This window comes from Sciurus carolinensis, chromosome 13 (genome assembly GCF_902686445.1).
Source record: "Sciurus carolinensis chromosome 13, mSciCar1.2, whole genome shotgun sequence".
NCBI lineage: Eukaryota > Metazoa > Chordata > Mammalia > Rodentia > Sciuridae > Sciurus > Sciurus carolinensis.
This window is the reverse complement of record NC_062225.1, coordinates 3,692,921-3,716,054: the sequence shown is the minus strand read 5'-3', so window position 1 is coordinate 3,716,054 and position 23,134 is coordinate 3,692,921. Positions and strand designations below refer to the sequence as shown.

The 23,134-nt window shown below is 49.5% G+C and overlaps 1 protein-coding gene across 1 annotated transcript in view; it reads left to right on the top strand.

The window, feature by feature from the left end:
• Ttl (tubulin tyrosine ligase) overlaps positions 1-23,134 on the top strand; it is a 32,609-nt gene extending 9,475 nt beyond the window's left edge. The window contains exons 3-7 of the mRNA XM_047522470.1: positions 485-717; positions 7,348-7,483; positions 8,377-8,646; positions 14,815-14,958; positions 19,028-23,134. Of these exons, the coding sequence (XP_047378426.1) occupies positions 485-717; positions 7,348-7,483; positions 8,377-8,646; positions 14,815-14,958; positions 19,028-19,139 (895 nt within the window). The 3' untranslated portion in view covers positions 19,140-23,134. The remainder of the gene's footprint in view (positions 1-484; positions 718-7,347; positions 7,484-8,376; positions 8,647-14,814; positions 14,959-19,027) is intronic.

Sequence of the window (23,134 nt, the reverse complement as noted above, 5' to 3'; positions counted from 1 at the left end):
AGGTGTTTGCTCAGAGTTATGGCAACTTGAGTGCCCTTCGAATCTCATTTAAAGGGAGTTTAAGTTCTAGGCGGTAAGCCTTTTTTTTTTTTTTTTTTTTTTCCTGGTGTTTGGGATTGAACCCAGGGCTAGGCAGGTGCTCTGAGGCTAAGCCTTTTTATTTATTTTTGAACTAGTTGTCCATGCTGGATTTGAACTTTCTATCCTCCTGCCTCAGCCTCCTGGGTAGCTGGGCTCACAGGTATGTGCCACTGCACCTGGCCAGCTGTAAACCTTCTGCGTGCACTGGGGCTTGCCTTTAGCGTTGCACAGAACAGCTGTAACATGTTAGGGGTCTGTCCGGGGAGGCCACGAGGAGGCGGAGGGTAAGGAGGAGCCCAGGCCATGTCTTGACTCCTTGGAAACCTCTGAAGGGGAAGCAGTGGCCTTTCTGAACAGAGCGACAGCATGCACTGAGAAGGGAGGCTGACTCTGTCCTCTGCAGGCTGATCAAGACAAGCCCAGAACTGGCTGAGTCCTGCACATGGTTCCCCGAGTCCTATGTGATTTATCCAATGAATCTCAAGACCCCAGTTGCTCCAGCACAGAATGGAATCCAGCCACCTGTCAATAACTCCAGGACAGACGAAAGAGAGTTCTTCTTGGCTTCATATAACAGAAAGAAAGAGGACGGGGAGGGCAACGTCTGGATCGCAAAGTCCTCAGCAGGCGCCAAAGGTGAGTCCCCCGGGGGCTCCTGTTGAGCTCTGTGCTGGCACATGAGGCTCTAATCAAGCAGTTGGATGACTGGCCAGTGTGACCTGAACAGCAGGGGCAGAGGCCACGCCTAGTTTTAAGAGCTCTTGTTTTAGCGCCTTCTCAATGCTTCTCTCTGCCCGGGATCCCGTTAAGCCCAGGCACAGTGGTTCCCCTCCATCTCTCAGTGGCATTTCACACTTGTCGCGTCCCATACGGAACTCCTCAGGTCTGGCTCTTCTTTTGTCCTCCCTACTTGGCGTTTGTCCTCTGGCCACCCCAGAGCCCCAGTGCCAGGATCGCCCTCCTGGCCTGTTCTTCACACTCTAGACCTAGTACGTTCTGTCTTGCTAGTGCAACCTTCAGAAGAGACTCCGGATTAGGCTTTTTCTTGCCATTCCTAAGCTGCCACCCTGAATCAAAGCCACTGTCCTCTCCCGTCTGTAATCGCAGTGCCCACGCTCAGCCAGTTCCCCCAGACAAGGGCTGTTCCAGAAACATAAATCGGAGCAGATCACTTCCTGACTTACCAGCTGGCTTCCTAATGCAATTAGAATAACTCCAGGTCCCTGAGGGCCCTGCCCCCTCGGGACATCGCCCGGGACCTCTGATCTCACCCCCTTCTATTCTTGGTCTTGCTCACTGTGCTGCCACCACAGAGATGGCCTCGCCTCCCTCAGATGCTCTAAATTTGTCTCCGTGCCTAGAATGTGCTTACGAGGACCATTTGGTTTCTTGGCTCAGCTGTGGCCTTGCCAGAGAGTTCTCTTCTCGTCTAAAATAGCCTCCAGCCCGTCACTTCCTGTCCTGTATTTTGCTTTCTTTTTCCTCCTGGAAGTACGCTCTTCCCAGCACTGTGTTAAAGTCTGTCCGTCTCCCCCAGCCTAGTGTCTACTCCACGTAAACACCTTCTGTCTTATTTGTGTCCCTGCCCTCCTTTTAGGCACTTGGTAAATGTGTGTCAGACGAACGCATCGAAGGGTTGAGGTTTATAATTTCAGCTCAGGCTAAAAACGGAGGCGGCTCCCACTGCAGCTGTCCCATCGAAGGCCTCTCTGTCACTACCGTGGTAGACTCTTTAAAAAACCATTCTGTTTTGAACTTCTGCTGCTTCTACTGCTGTGGAAGACCATCTGGCCAGGGCACTCATTTCTGCCCCTGGTCCAGTGGGTAGACCTTCCTTTCCTCCTGCCTGAGGCGGGGGGCATCACCTGGAGTCTCCAGAAAGCGGGAGGGTGGAGCTCTGGCCTCTGCTGAGTGCCTCACCGGCTTCTCTCTCCTCTTGCACTCTCGAGTACTGTCCCCTCTCTTGGTTCTGATGGTGAAAGGGGTCAGTTGGAAGGGGACGTGGTCCTCCGTGGCATTCCCAATTCCTCCTGTGGGTTTGGACTTGGAGTCAGGATAGCCCCTGGGAGGACCCATGATGGGTCCTGGACCCTCTCTAAGACCAGACACAGAGGGACACTGTGCAGCCAGGAGAGGTAAAGAGGGGATACAGTGTCAATCAAAGACTTGCTTACGAGTTGAGGAGGTAAGTGGTATATACCAGGTTTGTTACCACAAAAGGAAGCCAGTAGGATGAACAGGCAGCTTCTGATCTTCTTAATACCTACTGTGTGCTTGGTATCCATGGCTCAACCTGAAACCTTGTCCAATATCAAGCCACTGTTCACCTCCACCAGCCACCTCTGAACCGAGGTCACCTTCACGTCTCGCCTGGAGCTCTGCTCCCTGTCCTCCTGCTCTGGGCCCTTCTCCAGGGTTTACCCAGAACTTCCCAAACAGAGAGACTGTTAAAGCGCCACATCAGACCGTGCCACATCTGTGCCCAGTGCCAGGACAGCATCTGGCATCCAGCAAAGGTTCCGTATGTGTGCTGAGCAGATGCGTGTTTGGAGATGCAGGAGTAGGTGAACGAGGTATATATGGTCTTTTGCCCTGGTGGGCCCACAGTCTAGTCACCAAGAAGGTTGGTGAGGCATCTATTTGCAGAAGCACCAAAAGTCGAAACAACAGTGGGTCAGGGCGTCAGGGACCATGACCTTGAAGCTTCTTAAAGATCCCCACATGATAAAGTCCCCTCAGAATTTTTCCATGTTTAGTGAGCAAGGACATGAACCAGTAAGTGATATAAGAAATGCAGTTACAAAGACCATAGGACATGCTACCCCAGTATCCCAAAATTGCTAAATAAATTTGAATTTTATGTACCATTTTACTGCTGCAAAATAAGGAAACAGAAGGTGTCGGTGATGCTGCTGCTGAAGGGGGGCTGTGAACGGCTCAGCTGGCGGTGGTTCACAGCCCTTGGAAGGAGCACTGAGCCGACCAAGGGCCATACAGTCTTCTTTAATTAGTCCCTGGAGTCTCATCCCGGAAACCTGCTCCAGAGAAACACTCAATCTGCAGCAAGGACACCTTCTACTCTGATATCTGTAATAGCAGAATATTTTTTAGTAACGGCTCCATTGTCTAAGTCAGTAAACAAATGTGTGTAGGTATATGTTTTACTTCCACATAGTGGGGTGTTTTCAAGCTGTTAACACAAGTGTGAAGTTCACATAGAACAGGGAAAATACAACATAAAGTGAAAGAGGAGTTCCGGTGCCTGACCAGGCTTTTCCCAGGTGCAAAGGAAGCTGATATGGAAAAATAAAATTAATTAAAATCGGAAATAAGATACGATTAACTTTTCCATTTCTCTCTAATGTCTTGTTCTTTTTAAATGGTGTTTTTAAAAGTTATAAAAATGTATCTACTGAACTCCTTCTTTTCCCCCCACTAGTTTTCCCAACCTGCTAGTGTTAGGTATATTAATTTTCAATATAAGAAATAGTTTCCAGGGCTGGGATTGTAGTTCAGTGGTAGAGTGCTTGCCTAGCACATGTGAGGCACTGGGTTCTGTCCTTAGCACCACATAAAAATAAATAAAATAAAGATATTGTGTCCATCAACAACTAAAAAAAAAAAAAAAAAATTAAAAAAATAAAGAAATAGCACAAGGAATATAAGGTTGGAGCAGATGGGATGGGAGGGGGCCAGGCCCCATGCGGCAGGTACCCATAGGGTAGTTTCAGGGAAGCGGTGCTTCAGGGTGATGGTTCCAAAATTTAAAAAATATCATTTACAGTTGCCCCAGAGAAAATGAGATGCTTAGGTCTAAATTTGACAAAATACCTATAGGCTCTGAATGCTAAAAAAAAAAAATTAGAAATTACAGAAGAGGCCAAGGAGCACCTAAAAAATGAAGAGACAGACTGTTAGTGGGTCTCAGAACTCCACATAGTAAAAGATGCTTGTTGGTTTTCTGTAATTCCATCAAGACATAACAGAGTTTTTGCACAAACATAAAGCTTCATGTGGAAACACACAGGCCCCAGGATAGTTTCAACAGCCTTATAAAAGAAGAATGAAGTAGAACTCATCTCTCTGCCCAGTATTAAGGCACTTTACAAAGAATTCTTAAACTTGTCACCATAGGTATAGTTCATAAAATCAAAAATTGGTTAATTGAAACTCATCAAAATAAAACTTTTGCTCTGTAAAATACACCATTAAAAGGATGAAAAGACAAGGTACAGATGGAAGAAAGGATTTGTAAACCATATATATGACAAGGGAGCTGGATCTGGAAAATATAAATAACTTTCAAAACCAGCATTCAACAACAGGAGGCCCACAATCTGATTAGAAAATGGGCAGAAGAACATGGAAATACTTTTCAATGAAGAGGCTACACAGACAGACATGAGCAAACAAAAAGATTTTTCCAGATGGTTAAATATTAGGAAAAGGTAAATTAAAACCACAACAAACTGTCACTTCATCCATATTAAAGTGGCTAAAATAGGTTAATTATAGTAAACGGTGGCAAGAATCTGGACAAACTGGTGCACACACACTTTGCTAGTGGGATTCTGAAGTGGCAGAGCCTCTCTGGACAAAACTGCCAAAAAGTTTGGCAGTTTCTTATAAAATAAGCCTTAGATCTGGGCATGGTGAGGTGCCCCTGTAGTCTTGCATTTGGGAAGCTCAGGCAGGAGGACCACTTGAGCCCAGGAGTTTGAGGCCAGCCTGGGTAACATAGCAACGAAAAAGCAAAACCAAAATCCAAAACAAGAGACAGACAGAAAGAAACAAGCCTGGACACGTATCTGCCATGCCACCCGGTAACTGCACACTCCTGGACTTGTGTCCTAGAGAGGTTAGAACTTAGGTTTACTCAGTGACCTCTGTGTGATTCTTCACAGCAGCTATATTTGTAAGAAACTCAAACTAGAAACCGTCCAGATGTCCTTCCACAGGGAAATGATTAAACAAACTGGAAAACTGGTACCTAGAAGTCCACCCAGCAGCGAAGGAGCTGCTGATGCACATGGTGGCGTGGGTGGATCTCCAGAGAATGATGCTAAGTGGAAGAAGCTAGTCGGGAAGAGCGTGTGCTGTGCACTTCTATTTGTGTAACATTTTTGTTTTAGCTGAACTAGGGATAGACCCCCGGGGTTGCTCTGCCCCTGAGCCGCATCCACAGCCCTTTTTACTTTTTATTTTGAGACACGGTCTCACTAAGTTGCTGAGGCTGACCTTGAACCTGAGGTCCTCCTGCTTTGGCCTCCTGAGTCGCTGGGATTACAGGTGTGTGCCACTGCTCCCAGCACACATTTTGAAATGACAAAATTATAGAAGTGGAGAAGAGATTGGTGGTTACCAGGATGGGGGAGGGAGGAAGGTGTGGCCTTACAAAGGCAGCACACAGGATCTGTGCAGCAATGGCATTGTTGGGAATTGAAGATATTTACAAATCATATGTCTGACAGAGACCTGTGTCTGTAACACACACACATGAGCCCCTTATGACTCAATGATACAGAGACAAGTAATCCAATTGGAAAATAGACAAAGAATCTGCGTATGCATTTCTCCAAAGAAAATATACAAATTAATAAACATAAGAAAACATGTTCAACATTATTAGTAGGGAAATGCAAATCAAAGCCACTTAAGATATCCCTTTATATATACACATACGTACTCTGGGATGGCTCTAATCAAGAAGACAGATGATAACCAGCTTTGGTGGGGCACTTGGACACTACTGGTGGTAACATGCAGTGGTCCGGACGTTTTGGAAGAGTCTTGTACTCCTTCAGAGTTGAACACCTGCCAGGCACTGTGGCACATGCCTGTCATCCCAGCAGCTCAGGAGGCTGAAGCAGGAGCATCACAAGTTCAAAGCCAGACTTGGCAATTTAGCAAGACCCTAAGCAACCTAGTAAGACCCTGTCTCTAAATAACATCTAAAAAAGGACTGGGGACATGGATCAGTGGTTAAGCACCTCTGGGTTCCATCCCCAGTACAAAAAAGAAAAAGAAAAAAAAAAAAGTTAAACGGTGTTTAACATGACTTAGCTATTCCGCTGCTAGACACAATTCCAAGAGAATCGAAACGTTTTTGTCCACACAAAGACTTGAGGCAAATCTTCATAGCAGCTGGACAAAGAGCCAGGCAATCGTAGAGACAACCCAGGGGTCCAGTTAATGAGCTGTATAAACAAAATGGACCTGTCTGTACACCAGAGGCTGTTCACACATAGAAGGGAGTGAAGTACTAAAACGTCCTGCGACACGAAGGAACTTGAAAGCCTTGTGCAGAGTTAGCCAAGCAGCATGGCCACGCTCTGAAGGGTGCCGTGTATCTGAATGTCCAGAAGAGGCAGATCCTCAGAGACAGAGGTGGATTTGGGGCGGTCGGGGCTAGGTGTGACTGCCCACGGGGACCTAGCTTTCTCGAGGAGGTGATAAAGATGTTCCAAGTCTAGATGCAGTGATGCCTGCACAGCTCCTGAGCGCACTGAAATCCCTATGGTCGTATACTTCAGAAGGTGAATTTTGCCAGGTGTGGTGGCACCAGTGGCTCAGGAGGCTGAGGCAGGAGGATGGAGAGTTCAAAACCAGCCTCAGCAACTTAGCAAGGCCCTAAGCAACTCAGTGAGACCCTGTCTCTAAATAAAACATAAAAAGGCCTGGGGATGTGACTCTGTGGCTCCTGGGTTCAATCCCTCCTATCAAAAAAATAAGAAGGTGAATTTTGTGGAATGTTACATCTCAAAGTGTTCAAAAGGACACATCACTTGTTTGATGTTCAGGGACAATTCAAGTGTTTCCATTTGTTTTATTACAGTGACACAGGAACATCCCTGCATTTGTGTCTGTGCCCCAACCTTGCTGATATTCCTGTAAGATACAGTGTTAGAAATGAATTTATTCGTCATGTGCACCATACTCTTCATGGTGGCCAGTGACCTAGAGTACATGGCATTTGGTTCAAGTGCTTAAACAATTTGGATGTCTGGAATGTCGTGGTTGGAGCCTTCCAAGATAGTGATGAGAAACCTATGTGGCAGAAGAGTCAGCTGGGTAATCCCAGGTGCTCTCGTGGGGACAGGGGAGAGTGAGGGGACTTCGGGAGGGGTGAGGGGAGGGAGAGGGGTGAGCAGGCCACCGGGAGCCTCCTGTGGGATTGTCCCAGCTGCGTCTGTCTCCTTCCTGGCTTCGTGGCGCGCCTTGCCGTTGGCCTGAGCTGGATGGTGTGTCTTGCTTCTGTTCTGTTAGGTGAAGGCATCCTCATCTCCTCCGAGGCTTCCGAGCTTCTGGATTTCATAGACAACCAGGGCCAAGTGCACGTGATCCAGAAGTACCTCGAGCGCCCTCTGCTTCTGGAGCCAGGTCACCGCAAGTTCGACATTCGGTAATGCTTCGGGGTCCGCAGCTTGTTTTCATCCGTCTGGAGAGGACGGGGCGGGGCCCGGTGGGAAGAGGGACCTGCAGTGTGAGGGGGCCTTTGTGTTGAGTGCGGGGAAGGCCCCGAGCTCTACCTGACTTTCTCCTTTTATTTCAGTATTTCTTCTGTCTAGGAAACGATACTGGGGTGATGGGTTTTATCCTTTGAATGTATTCTCCTTTATGAAAATGACTGGTGGGTGCAGAGAAGAGTGTATTTGCACGCGGCTTCCTTGTGGAGGAAGCCGAGGTGTACACAGGAACCTCAGTCCAGACAATGCGTTGTGTGACCCTGCCAGTTTGTCCCCGCTTCAGTTTTGTGGCACGCTTTGTACAGATGTCACGAGCATACCTTGGGTTGCTGGATTTTCCGTTTCTGAACCAAGAGCCTGTCATGCAGACAGAATTTATGTGTTGCTTTCTGAAGCCAAACGGCCTCCTCCCAGCTCACCCCTGGCCTTGCAGTCAGCTCCTGGTCAAGATGCTGCCTCCCTGAGGCCTTTGCAATGACTTGCTGCTTCTCAGACATCAGCCCGAATCACTTGCTGATGTGTGCTGCTCTTCTGCAGACACCGAAGGGGCAAAGGGAGGCTACTTAGTGGCCCCAGAACCCAGCCAAGTCTTGGCAACGTGCTGTGTTTTTAATGGATTGACGTCTCCACATAGTTATGGTGATAACCCACTGTCTTGGCTAGCTCATGGTTTGCCCTGTGTGATTCCAGAACCCACCTCCCTCATTTGCCACCTCACACACCTCAGAGAGAGAGCTGATGCCTACCATTGTCCCTAAGGACTGCATGCACGCACAGCGTGGAGAAGCTGAGGTAGCCCCAGTAACGCAGTGCTTGTGTCGGATTGCAGAAGCTGGGTCTTGGTGGACCATGAGTATAACATCTACCTCTACCGAGAGGGTGTGCTCCGAACCGCATCAGAACCATATCATGTCGACGACTTCCAAGACAAGACCTGCCACTTGACCAACCACTGCATTCAGAAGGAGTACTCGAAGAATTACGGCAAGTACGAAGAAGGGAACGAGATGTTCTTCGAGGAGTTCAACCAGTACCTGACAAGCGCTCTGAACATCACCTTGGAAAGCAGTATCTTACTGCAAATCAAGCATATCGTAAGGTAACACACTGCCTTCTTAGGAGCCTTGAGTGTTTATGCCTGAAGGAATTGTTCCACTTACGTTGTCTAATTTATGGGCAAAAATTATTGATGATATTCATTTTCAATTTGATACCTGTGGGATCTGTAATGATGTCACTTCTTTCATTCCCGGTATTGATCATTTATATTTTCTCTCTACTTGGAGGGATTGGTTAGAGGGTTATTAATATTTCAAAACTTTTCACAAAAATTAACTTTTGGCTTTATTGATTTTCTCTGTTGTTTTTGTTTTCAATTTCTTTGATTTATGCTTTTTCATTCCTGCTTCTCCTGGGGGGAATTAATTTTCTCGTCTTTTGTTTCTTAAGGTGAAAGTTTAGCTCATTGAATTGAGAGACTTTTTTTTTTTTTTTTTTGCGGTGCTGGGGATTGAACCCAGGGCCTTGTGCTTGCGAGGCAAGCACTCTACCAACTGAGCTATATCCCCAAGAGACTTATTTTTAAAACAACAATCATTTGATGCCTATAGTTTTCTTCCAAGTTCTGCATTAGCTCCCTCCTACAGATGTTGTGTTCTTATTATTTATACTGATATATTTTTCACTTTCCCTTGTGACTTAATCCTTGATTGTTATGGACTTAAAACTTTTTGCTTCATGTCCAGATATTTGAGGGTTTCCTAGTAATTGGATTATGGTCTCAGGGACATACCTGAAATGTGGTTCCATTTTTGGAAATTCTGTTGAAATTTGTTCTGTGGCCTGTGGTGTGGGCTATGGTAGTGCACTGACACGAAGCGGGTTCTGCTGTAGCTGGCGAGTTCCCTTTGCGCCGTCAGGTCAAGGCTGAGGATGTCGTCAAAGTCTCCTTGCTGACTGACAGGTCTTCATTGCAAGGAAGAGCGATGGCATCCTCAGGCATGGCTGTAGACTGGCACCTCCTTTCTCTCGTACTGGGTTCTTCTTCATCTGTCTTGAGGATCAGTTGTTAGGTGCACCCGCGTTCAGTATTGTCCTCTTCTTTGGAACTGGCCATTTTATCAGGATGTAATTCGTCTTTATCTCCAGTTAGTCTTTATTGCTTTCTGAATGATTTTTGTCTGATTTTGGTTGAGGCACTCCCGCTTTCTTTTGATTTGTGTTTCCATGGTGTGTTGTGTCCCGTCCCTTTATTTTTGTCTCTTATTTTCTATGTTATATGCTATATCATACTCTAGATTTAAGGTAGGTTTTTGGTAGCAGTGATTTCTTTATTTTTTTAATCTTACTCCAATATGATAATCTATTATCTGTTGTCTGTTTGTCCTCTTTTTAAATCTCTCCTTTTCCTTCCTTCCTTTTGAATTATTTGTATGTTATTTTAAAGTTTGATTTTAATTTTTCTACTGAGTATTTGGCTCTCTCTCTTTTTTTGGTACCAGGAATTGAACCCAGGGGTGCTTAACCACTGAGCCACATCCCAGCCCTCTTTATTTTTTATTTAGAGGCAGGGTCACTCTAAGTTGCTTAGGGCCTCGCTAAGTTGTGAAGGGTGCCTTTGAACTTGTGATCCTCCTCGAGGTGCTTGGATTACAGGCGTCCTCCTATGTCACTATGCCTGGTTGGCTATCTCCCTCTGGCTTTTTGTTTTGTTTCCTTTAGTGGTTGATCTAGGGATTAACCGCCTACCTAACATTTCACAGCCTTTTTAGAGTTAATAATTTACCACTTCAAATAAAAGGCAAAAGCCTGCGTCCTTTAGTTTGCTAACACTGCCCGCTGTATTGTGATTTTCATGTGTATGGAGGATTGAACTCAGCCAGATTTATGTATTTATGGAGTTTCATTTTGAGACAAGTTCTGGCTAAGTTGCTGAGGCTGGCCGTGAACTTGTGATCCTCCGGCCTCAGCCTCCCTGAGCTGCTGGGATTACAGGCCTGCCCCCTCGTTTAGTATGTTTTAAGGAAGGTCTGCTTGTAATAGATTACTCAGTTATTACTCTGATACTGTCTGAAAATGTCTGTTCTTTGAAGACATTTTCTCTGGAAAGCCATGTCCAGGTCGGCAGTTCACTTATTCCACACGTTGAAGGCGGCATGCCGTTATCACCGGTTCTGAGCCTCCTTCTGAGAAGCCAGCGGGAAGCACTGTGCTGCTCTTGCTTTGTGTTTCCTCTTGGCTGAGTATTACGGGTTTTGCTGAGGGCACCTCCTGGCCTTCTGGGTTCTCTTCCTGCCCTAGTTCCCATTCCTGAGCCTTTCACGTGCCATTTTCTCTCTTCCTGGTTCCACTCCTGCTTTCTGCCAGCTGTGGTTTGCCACCTGTCAAAACGTTTTCAAACACTGAAGCTTTCAGAACCTGCCCTTCGTCTGGCCTCTTGAGTTCACCATTCTAGCTATTGTGCTTTTCTAGTTCTAAAATTTACGTTTGCTTCTTTTTTCTGAGGCTACAATTCTCTCATAAATGCTCCCACTTGTCTCGTATTTTTTTGAACTTACCATTGGCAATTCCTGAACATCCTTGTCTGGTAACTCCAAAATCTGGATTTCCCGTGACCAGTGTGAACTGCGCACTATAGGCCAGAACCTGCCAAATGCCTGTTTTTGTAAGGTCTGTGAGCTAAGAATGGTCTTTTAATATTTTTAAATATTTTGAAGCCAGGCAGGGCGGCACACACCTACAATCCCTGCTACTTGGGAAACTGAGGCAGGAGGATGGCAAGTTCCAAGCCAACTGGAAACTTAGCAAGACCCTGTCTCAAAATAAAAAAATAAAGAGGATTGTGGGTGCAGCTCATTACAGCAGCCCTGGGGTCCATCCCAAGTACTAAATGAATAAATAAATGAATAAAGACTTAAGGATTGTTAAAAAAAGAAAGGAAGGAAAAAAGAGACAGAAGAGGTTATACAACTGTATGTAGCCTAAAAAACCTAAAATATTAACTATCAGGCCCTTTATAAAAAACATTTGCCTACCCCTGACAAACAGGTCTGTATCTATTGTGGTTTTTTTCCCTCTTGGTCCTGTTTTTTTTTTTTTTGCGGTGCTGGGGATGGAACCCAGGGCCTTGTGCATGCAAGGCAAACACTCTACCGACTGAGCTATCTCCCCAGCCTGGTCCTGTTTCTTCATATGCCTAGAAATAATTTTTTAGGGCTAATCTATCACAGTTTATTAATCCAGTTGAGGTTTTTATTTTTTTACATGAAGTTTAACATAAATAAAGTATGCTATTTAGGAAGTTTTTAATGGTGCATACACTTTTGTTTTTTCGTGGTGCTGGGAATTGACCCCAGGGCCTTGTGCACGCGAGGCAAGCCCTCTTACCAACTGAGCTTTGTCCCCAGTCCTAATCACGCATACACTTACCAGACTGTGAGGCAAGTCAAGCTCCGAAACATTCGCAGCACCTCTGAGCCCCCTTGAGAAATGTCCTGCCCACGAGAGCCACGATCCTGGCTTTCATCAGAAGTCAGGGCTGTGCCTGAGTCTCCCTTGCGTTCTGCTGGTCTGTCCATCTGCTGTGTCACTGCCACCCTGCTGCAGTCCTGAGAGTTTCCCTAATGTCCTCTTACAGAGTCCGGCAGGATTCAGGGCTTGGAGTCCCATTTTTTCAGGCATTATAGATGATTAGAATTCTGATACCAGGTAAATAAACCCTGCAGGAGAAAGGGTTCCTGTCCAGGCAGGGGTTGCACCTGCCCCTCTGCTGCTCCTCCATGGCTGCCAACACCCGCCTTGCCCTTCGTGGGCGCTGTGAACGCTCCTCCTCACTGCTCTCAGGTTCTCTTCTTTGTTCCAGTCTCCCTCCCCCTGCCTGCCCACTCCTGCCAAAAAAAGACGCACCGTATGAAGACTGATGATGAAGACGCGTCTCAGTGACTCTCCCATCTGGAGCGCCAGCAGACGAAGCACAGGGTTTAGTTTTGGAGTGGTTCTGGCTCGATTTTTCCTTTTTCCTTAATTGTAATATTTTAAAGGATATTTTAATTTAAATATCTTCAGGGCATTCTCTCATAGAACAGATTTAAAATGATTTTTGAAGCAGGGTTTCACTGTGTTGCCCAGGCTGGTCTCAAACTTCTGGGTGAACTGATGATCCTCCAGCCTGGGCCTCCCGAATAGCTGGGAAGTAAGTGTGCACCACCATGCCCTGTTGGTGACGTATGTTTTAAAATGTGAGGTGTGACTGGCCAGTGTGGGTGAGAAACTAATGGCTAGGGTACAGTGGTGTACACCTGTAATCCCTCTGGCTCGGGAGGCTGAGGCAGGAGGATTGCAAGTTTGAGGCCAGCCTCAACAGGCCCCAAGCAACTTCATAAGACCCCGTTTTGAAATAAAACATAAAAAGGACTGGGGATATGGCTGTGTGGTTAAGTGCCTCTGTGTTCAATCCCTGGTACACTGAAAAAGAAAAAAAAAAAGGTGAATGACTATCCTTCCCAAAATTGTTTTCAAAGATTTATACATCTATAGAAACATTTTATTTTGGGGGAAGAAAGAAATATAAGAATATTGAAATTGGGGTTGACTAGTAGAAGAGGGCTGGGGAACAAGACCTCTCCCTAAGTTCAAGGCCTCTGGTCCTTTTAAAGTCAGAAGTCAAAACCTCCCTGCGAGGGTATGTCTTAGAGTTAGTCACGCGGAAGCCCCTTCCCTGCACGTTCTTCCTTAGAACACACAGCTGTATGGAAGGACAGTCGCCTCTGGTGAGACCAGAGTCACCGGAACACATTTATTTACTAGCATAAATATTTTGCCCACCATCCAGCAGAGGGAAACGTCAGGGAAGATCTTCATAAAACAGAAACAGCTGAAGAAATGAAGAAACAGATTCTGGGATGTTTGTACTAGAGAATGAAATAATAAATGTGTTTACTATTTTATGTACATTTATTATGCAGAAATAGCGAATGTGTTATCATTACTGTTGGTGAGTTAATGAAATGTGCTCTTCTTAAGAGTGACACTTATTAAATGGTTCCTAGGTACCAGGAGTCAAACCAGGTTCCTTAGGTCATTGTCTCAGTGAACTCTCAACATTAAGTAGAGCTAGTATTTTTACCCACAACTAGGTAAGGAAATCAAAGTTTGGTTTAGAAAGGTTAAAAAATACCAGGGGTAGAAGCTCACACCTATGATTCCAGTGACTCGGGAGGCTGAGGCGAGAGGATTGCAAGTTCAAGGCCAGCCTGGACAACTGAGCAAGACCCTGTCAAAATAAAAAATAAGAAGGGCTGGCATGGAGCCCAGTGGGAGACTGCTCCTGGGTTCATTCCCTGACAACAAAAAAGTTAAAGAACTGGTCCCAGATCCTGGCCTAATCCTGACTCATGTACTTCTCATGTTCCTAAGATTCACTCTCAACTTTTTTCTGTGTCTCTGAAATCCATTAATATTTTCAAATAGTAGTTGATGCTAATAATAATTCAGTGCTGTTGCTTAACATTAGGTTCTTTAAAATATTTTTTTTAGCTGTCGATGGACCTTCATTTTATTAGTTATTTATATGCGGTGCCAGTAATTGAACCCGGTGCCTCACACGTGGCAGGCAAGCGCTCTACCACTGAGCCCCAGCCCCAGCCCAATATTTACTTATTTTTTAATATTTGTTTTAGTTGTTGATGGGCCTTTTTTATTTATTTATTTTTATACGCGGGGCTGAGAATTGAACCCAGTGCCTCACACATGCTGGGAGAGTGCTCTACCACTGAGCCCCAACTCCAGCCCCAGCTTTTAGTTGTAATGTGTATAGTTCTGAAATTTTTAATTAGCAATAATTTGGCAATAGAACTAGAGCTAGCCAAAGAAATGAGTGAGGCCGGCATTCTTTTTGCAAATGTTGCTTTCCGCCAAATGGAAAGCCGTATTTTACAGGTAGGAGTACAGGAGGGTGTGGCGGCAGGGCCCTCCCCTGCCTTGGTGGCATCTGCAGTCACAGAGTCCTCAGTGACTCAGTGCTGAGCTGCCTTCCAGGCCTGGGACAGCAGCCTTTGCCTGGAAGAACGAGTGGTTACAGTGGACTCTGACAAATGGCTTGCTGAGTAGCATTCTCTTGAGTAACCTCTTGGTGATCCATCTTGAAGGGAGAACTCAGTTGAAGCCAGTATTTATTTGCATTTTATATAAAATCCTCTAAGCACACCTTGTGCACCTCGGCCTCCTCGACCCGGCTCTCAGCAAGTTGTCCCCGCCTTCTGCCCTGCAGGAGCTGCCTCCTGAGCGTGGAGCCTGCCATCAGCACCAAACACCTCCCGTACCAGAGCTTCCAGCTCTTTGGCTTCGACTTCATGGTGGACGAGGAGCTGAAGGTCTGGCTCATCGAGGTCAACGGCGCCCCTGCTTGCGCTCAGTAAGCAAGGCGAGGTGGGGTGTAGGTTGTGCATGTGGGATAGTTTGAGGTTCAGATCCACCCTTTGCTGCTGTCAGGGGGCTTCCAGGGTGACAGGGTCCTTGAGGAGGACCTGGCTGGTGGGGGGCTTAGCTGTGCCATTTGCTCGCCCATTTCCCCATGTGGTAGTCAGTCAGATCGGTGGCAGATGCCATGAGAGCTTACAGCAAAACTAATAATGGCCGCGAGACCCTCATGTGACAGGTTGCATGAGCAGGATCCTGGGAGTATGGAGAGGGGAGGTTCAGGGGCACCCCAGGCAGGAGGTGGTCTGAGAAGGCATGGTGGACATGGTGGAGCTGGAGCTGGCAGGCAAGGGGAGGGGTTCGGGTGCCCCAGAGGGCATGGGGAGGGTTAGTAGACGAGGATGCAGAGCCTGTGCCTGGGACCAACACGTGTGGAGTAATGAAAGGTGAAGGTGAGGGAGCCTGTCGGGACCTTCTGCAGAAGGCCTCAGGTGTAGGCAGGTCACTGGGACCGAACCCTCCCTTGCTCCTGAAGGCCCCCTTTTATCGCATCAGGACCCTCTTCTGGCTCCCATGTCTCCCCTTGGAGAAACTGAAGTGACTTTCCAGTGAACAGTGTGGATAATCAGTAGCCTCCTGCCTGATGACGGACGGGTGTGACCCGCTTTGCCCGTCAGTCCCTGCAGCCGTCACAGGCTCCCAGTTTCCACCCAGCCTGACAGTGCCAGGCTCTGCATCCTCGGGAGTGAGCAGAGGCCTGGGCCCTGCCCTCGGGGGAGAGGAACTGTGGGCAAGACGAAGACTGGATTAGGCACCGGCTGCCAACCGGGCGAGGGGTGGGGGAGGGGTGTAACTGAGCAGGAGGCCCCACGGGGAGGTGCTGTTGGCATCTGAGATCCTGGGGAGAGGTGCCATCATGTAGGCGGGTGGGAGCAGAGCAGCCATCTCCCTTCTCCACGTCGGCAGCCGCCCCGAGTCGCCTCCGTCCTTCCAGACTTAACCCTGCTCTGTGCTCTGTGCCGCCCTCCCGCCCTTCCCACTGCGCTTCACTTCCCCCTCCTGCTGCCTGGCTCCGTCACCGTCACCATGTTCCCACACAGATTTCCCAGCTCTTCAAGCATATCCCCCTGTGGGATATCCTCGTGGGCTGTGGCGACCACTGCCTCTCCCTGTCCTTCACGGCCCAGCCCCTGGAGAGCAGTGTCCCAGGAGCTGCCTCCTCTTCCTCGATGCCCGTCTGTGTGCAGGTCTCCTCCAGGCTGGCCTCCATCCTGACCACCCACAGAGGCTGTTCTTTGAAGGTCCCCAGCAAGTCCTGCAGCCCATTCTCTGCTCACTTCCCTGGACCTGTCAGCAGCACTCTAGGCCCGGCCGCCCTTTGCTGCATGCCCTTCCCTGGAGGCTTGGAGCCCGTGGCGTGCTAGGCAGCCTGGTCCCCTGTCCCTCTCATGGCCTCTGCCCTCCCCTGGGGTGCACGTCTCCCACCTCTGCCTCATTTTCTCTGAATGTGGGCTCACTCGGCTTCGCCGTTTTAAAACCACCAGATTGACACAGTCCAGAGCTCTAGACCCGCACCTGGTCCTGCCTCCCCAGATCCTGGGAGGATGTCCATAGGCAGCCCCCTCGCCCTCCCTCCACAGGGGATGCAGGGCCACCACCCTGTCCCCAGTCTAAGTGGGAGCCTGACACAGATCCTTCCTCCCCTGCCGTCACCCTCAGTTCTGCCCACTGAGCCGTGGGCTCTATCTCCGACCTCCTCTGTCCTCTGCCGTCACTGTCAGTGTTGTTGCTCTTGGCAGGTCGTCTGCCGTCCCCGGAGGCTATTGCAAAGAGCCCCCGGCATCTCCACTTCTGGTCCTTCCCAGACCAGCCCGAGTGGAAAGGTGGAAACCAGATCTCAGGTCACACCGGGATTAGAACCAGACCTCTCCCTCCATCCTTGGGGCTGCTGCCCACCTACCTGTCCAGCTTCAGCCAAAGCCGCTGTTTCCCTTGGTGGCTCTGTGCTGGCTGTATTCCCTGTGTGGAGTCCCCTCCACCACCAGTCTTACCATGACTGGCTCCTTCTCTGCCAGAATGGCATGTCAAGAAGCCGTCCCTGGGCAATCTCCACGTCCTTCAGCCAGAGTCTTAGGAATTTCCTTCACGGTGCTGATTGCCACCAATTGACTGGCTTTTGTTCCTTTCTAGGTTGCCTAGACCACGAGGGGGTGGCCTGGGTCCTTCTCATCACTGAGTCTCAGAGCCCAGCACTCTGCTGGACACATTGTTCTCTGTAAACATTCATTGAATGTATTCCTGGTTAACATTGCTCCTCACTTGAGTTATTAATTGCTTGTGCTTTAAGTAGAGACATCTTTACGTCACCTTTCTACCACCTAGTGGCTTTGGTGGGAGATTTATTTAGTTCAGCCCATCCTTACACATCAGCCAGGGTTGGGGTAGCGGGGTGGGCTTCCCGTGGAGAGTCTTGAGAATGTCAGATGGGGCCTCTGAGTGCATTAGTGCACGTATGGAAGTCGGGTGCTGTCTTGTCTTGGCGCTGGGTCAGGGAACAGAAGGTGGAATGCAGTCAGACATCCAAGTATCGGGTGTGGAAAAGAAGGAAGGGAACCCACTGAATGGAGGGGGGAAGTGATTGTTTTAGGTTCTTCTCGAAGCTTCTTTGGATGTTAATGAAGCCGTTTCCCTTAAGGTAGCTCCTCCCTGTAGGATGGAACCCCCTGAGCAGAGCCGGCAAGTGTGGGCCTCAGCCGGAGGCAATGGTACTAGAAGGGCTAGGTGTGCCTCTTTCACCCCCATGAGGGACTAAGGATGCCCAAAGGGGAGGGGAGGGGGACAGTGACTTCACACGGGAGTGTGCGTGGAGTGCCTCTGACCTCCTCCCCCACCCACAGGACCCCTGTGTCCCTGAGGGACGCTCACCTGTTTCCCTGAAGAACTTTTGCTGGAGCTGCCCCCAGACCTTTCGTCTGGACCCTCGTGGCTCTGCGTCAGTGCCCTGTCTTTTATGGGGTCCTCTCCCTGGCCCGTGTGCTGCCACTCGATGTCTGCTGGATCCCCTCTGCCCAGTCTTGGAGTGGGGGGGGGTCCTCAGGGACAGGTAAAGTTGAGTGTCCCCAAGGAAGTCCCCTTGAGGAGGGAGGTGGGCACTGCCCAGGCCATTGTATTATGAATGTATTTCAACAGAAACGTGAACAGATTTTGTCTTTAGGGGACATGATTTGCATGGGATGGGGGTCTCAGAGTGAGGTGGTCCTGGTGGCTGCCCACGCCATGCTGAGGTGCAAGACAGGGCCCTGTGGTCTCGTTCTTGTGCCGAAGGAAGTGACTTTTCAATGCCTATCCACTTGTTTAAACAAGGAGGAGGAGGAAAGGGAGCCGAAGGGGTGGTGGGTGGGTCCTATGCTGGGGAATGCCGGCTGTGTGCGTACACCCTCCCAGGCAGGCAGGTGGCTCTCAAACCATATTGAAATTGCTGTCTATCTTCCCTGCGGGTCAGAGCAGAGGTGGTCTGTTTGGTTCACCTGCAGGGCCTTGCAGAAGTGATTTGTTGAATTCCCCCCACCCCCAGCTTTGGTACCGGGGATTGAACCCAGGGGTACCTAACCACTGAGCCACATCCCCAGCCCTTTTTTGAATTTTATTTAGAGACAGTGTCTCACTAAGCTGCTGAAGCTGCTCCCCCTGCCTCGACCTCCCACGCTGCTGGGATTATAGGCCTGTGCCACCCAGCTGTTGAGGGAATTCTTTACCTCAGGCTGCAGGATTTGTCTATGTGATGGAAGCCAGTTTTATAATGACAGTCACAAAGTGGAACTTCTAGGGCAGAGCTTGGTTTAAAGAAACACAAAAGGGCTGGGGTTGTGGCTCGGTGGTAGAGCCCTTGCCTAGCATGCATGAGGCTCTGGGTTCAATTCTCAGCACACCTATAAATCAAATAAATAAAATAACGGTCCACCAACAACTAGAAAAATATTTTTATAAAAACCACAAGAGAAGCCTTTGATTTTTCACTTGTACATTGATGAACAACCTCTGACATTTCTGAAAACACGTTTCAGGAGGCTCTATGCAGAATTGTGCCAGGGCATCGTGGACATAGCCATATCCAGCGTCTTCCCGCCCCCCGATGTGGAGCAGCAGCCTCAGCCCGTGGCATTCATCAAGCTATGAAGGCCGGGAAGAGAGGCCCCGGTGCGGGGCCGAGAAGCGGAGGCAACTCCTGAAGAGCTGTGCGCTGCTCAGGGAGTCGCCGGGCGGGCGGAGCGCTCCACAGGCTTCTGGAGCCTGAAGCAGGTGCCCCCAGGGAAGAGCAAACCGCCCCTCCCGGCATGACTGGGATTTGGCTCTCGTGCCTGCTCTTCTCCAAAGGTCTTCCTACACTTGGCCCTGGGCGCGGAGCCTCTCCTTCCAGAGGGCGGGCGCGGGGGCCTCTGGGGGTCCTTCCCTGCTGCAGCCCCGCTGTGCTGGGACACCGTGGACCTTCGTGCGCTCCCTGCTCGACTGCCCCACCTCGTTCAGCCCCACTAACTCTGGACGCGCATGCACCGGCTGCCCTTGGTTTTGCGCCGTGCGTCGTGTCTTGGAGAAGGCCGTTTTCCTCGCCCCTTCCTGGTGGCTGCCCGTGGGGGTCCTGGGGGTGGGCCTGCACGGCATCACGGCCTCCGCCTGCTCTCTGCATGTTTAGAGGCAGCAGCCGGCCGCCGGCCCTGTGAGCATCGAGTCAGCATGAGAGGGTGGGCGGGTCTTTGGAACACGGTTCGCACTTAGCATTGTTTTAACCAGAATTCTAAATGCACATTTGCTGAGTTCCCTTTCCTTCACTTGTTTTCAACCTTTGTAAAGCCTCTCCAAGGGTTATGGAGAAGGCGGCTTCCACTCCCCAGTGGCCCTGGCCAGAGGCAGGTGGCTTTCCCTCTGCATGTTCTCCTGCGCTCCGAGCTCCCGCACCACGCACCGCTGGCTGGAGCTGCAGGGGCAGCTTCTGAATGAGCGTCTGTCCGCCAGCTGGGCAGGGCGTGGTCTAGAGCGCCACGCGGGTCTGGGTGGCTCCACAGATGGGTTCGTCGGATGTGGCTTCCAAGTAACGGGTCGACTGACACTTCATGGGCTCCTCAGGAGGCCCCATCACTAGGAGCGGGTGGAAGATGTCATTGTGTTCGCTGTGAGCTTAGAGTGTCCCGGAAGTCACAGCAGATCCGGGGGAAGCTTTCTGGGTGCCTGCTGGCCTCCATTACTCATTTTTGCTTGGCAGTTTCTGCAGTCAGTGACTTAAGAAAGAGCAGGAATAACATTGCTGCCTCACATAGGATGAGATGTGGGAGCTTATGGCCACGTGAAGGAGTGGTGGTTAAAACTGGTCTCATGGGTGTGGCCCTGGGTGGTGATGGAAGGGTCACACGGAAAGGCAGTGGGGCCAGAATCACTTGTAATTTGGAATTAGAAAATCAAAGTCCTCCCAGTTACCTGAGTGTGGAGGATAACATCTGTATCAGAGCGAAATAAGATGGCCAGTGGGAAGGCGGTGCCCAGGCCCAGAGCAGCAGGGCTGGTGTCTGGGAGCTTCGGAGAAGGCAGAGGGCAGACCGATGGAGGGCAGGTGCGCAGCCAGCCACCGACAAGTGGCGGGAGCTGGGCCCGGGCCAGTCTAGGCCACTGCGGTTCCGCACGCCTTGGGCCTGGGGACTCAGGTCGGGGGCACTGGGAGGGCTCTGCAGCTCTTGCGGTGAGGAGCTGAGAGATGGGCTGTTAGGAAGCATGGTCGACTCCTGGTGGGGTTTCTGAGAAAGCCACATGCGGCATGTGTTTCAGGGAGGTACGGCTTTGGGCGAGAGAGGGCACTGTGGCTGGGCCCTCCCAGAGTTTAAGGTGCTTCTCTTCTGGGTCAGGTGGAGGCTGGCTCAGAGCTGCCCTCTGCCCTCCCACGCCGTCCTTGGCACAGGAGGCACCCGCCTGGCTCCCCATTGGTTTGTCCAGTGTAAGCGCTGCCAGACGCTGAGGGAAGAGGCGCTGTTCATGTCCCGTTGATCCTGACCTTGGCTCTGTCTTGGTCCAGTGTCAGTGGAGCCCGTTACCTCTCTGTGCCTTAGTTTCTTATCTCATGGAAGAGACTGCAGCCTGACCCGAGGACTACCTCAGGGCTTTCATAAGGGTGACTGAGAACAGGAAGAGCACCAGGGCTCTGCTGGAGTCACCAGGAGGCTGGCAGAAACTGCTGGCGCCCCTCCTGCCCCTGGCCAGTGCCATCAGAGCCTCAGCTGCAGGGCACCTTGAGATGCCTGGAGCCACTGCAAGGGCGGAAGGGTAAGAGTATTATTAGCTAGATGAATCACACAAGGCGCGTTAGAACATTTATTTTGGAAATGAGCATTTCTTTAAGAACAACCAGATGTTGACCTGTGGGTGACACCAGCCAGTGTTGTCCAAGCAGGTTCTCTGTGTGCTTCTATCGCTGCATTTGGAAATCAGACATGCTTTCATTTACGTGAACAGTGCATGGATCCCTGGTGGAAAAACAAACGCACGTGAATTTACAGATCTAAGTATGTGCAAGTTTTAATTATGAGGAAAAAGCCTCTTCCCTCACAGTGAACTCCTGCGATAACTGTAAATCCCATTTCACCAAGAGCATCAAGTGCCTCAGCGTTTGAATGATGGAGTGGAGCAGGTGCTGCCTGTGCACCAGGTGTGTCACTAAGCTCCTCAGGGTGATGGTCACATGCGTGGGACACCTGAGAGTGCAACACTCGGGGTGTCTGCAGCATGGACCCAGCCCTGTGGTGGGGGTGGCTCTGCTACCCAATACGAGGCGCCAGAGTGGGTCGCATGTAGCATGTGGTGCCGTTGAGGACTCAGTGGTGTATGTGTCTCTGATCCTGAATACAGACTCTGTACCTAAGAGGAAGTGATTTCTGAAATAAGGTAATTTTATGGATGTCTAAAATGCCTGGCGCATTAAAGATATTCCAAGTGTCTTTGCCCCATGTGTCTGTCATCTTATTGTAGTGTTGACTGCCCTAGGGTGTCCTGCACTAGTTAAATCCCTGATATCATTACCCAGAGGGAGGCACTTTCTCTGTAAATAGGCAGCTAGTAAATCCGTAGGCTTTTGCAAGCTCTGTATGGCGTCTCTGTTGCGTATGCTTTGGGTTTTTTTCCCCAACTCATAAAAAGTAGAAAACTCATAGGTCACACACAAACAAGCCAGATGTGGCCATAGTTTGCTGACCCCAGGACATTGTTCATTACTTCAGCCAACAGATTGTCCTTCAGAACTGATGGGCTGCTCTGGGGTAGAGCATCCAAGCCATTTCAGGAGCTGAAATCCGATCTGCCCTGTGATTGAGGAGGACAGCCAGGGAGGGGCTGGAAGGGCTTCTGAAATGAGCCACTTCCACAGTGAGCTGGAAGGCAAAGGGTCCCCTGACGATCATTTCACTTAGGCCAAGTTTTTAGGTGACTGTAAACTCACACAAGTCAAGGCTTCACACCTGCAAAGTCACTCACTTGTCCCTTCTTGTGCAGCAAGGCGACATGCCTTGCTCTCCTTGTGTATAGCTGGCCCACCTCCAGGGGCTGCTTCTACCCCATAGACAGACTTCTGGCACAGATGAGGGTCCATCCACGCCAGAAATTCTGGCTTAGGTACCCAACTCCAAGTAAGTTTCAGACGTGACATGACACACTCCGCAGGGCTCCACGGAGGTCCTCTGGATAGGGTGCAGGGTGGAGCAGGCAGGCGGAAGCCTGAGAGGGCAGGTTCAGAGACGTTAGAGGGCTTCTCAGAAGCTCCGCCCATCTGCTGTCAGTAGCTAACCCTCTTTAAAGAACCTCATGTTCTCCTTCACTCCAGAGATGCAATAAAAATTTGAAGATGTTTTCCCTAAAGTATCCCTAAAGGCAGGGAAAACAAGCCCCTGCCTCATGGGGTGCTTTGTGGGACGACTTGAAGATTGCAAGCAAAATTCCTTTTTAAAAATTCATATGAGAGGACATCAGGTGAATGCCCTCTATGGGAATAGCCGAGTAAGAACCTCTGAAAATCTCCTCTCCCATAAAAGCAACAGAACCCCAGCAAAATGGTGTGGACATTTACTAAAGGTTAGGAGCAATCCAGAAAAAAAAACAAAAACAAAACGTATTTAAGAAAAATGGCTGCCTCTCAGTAA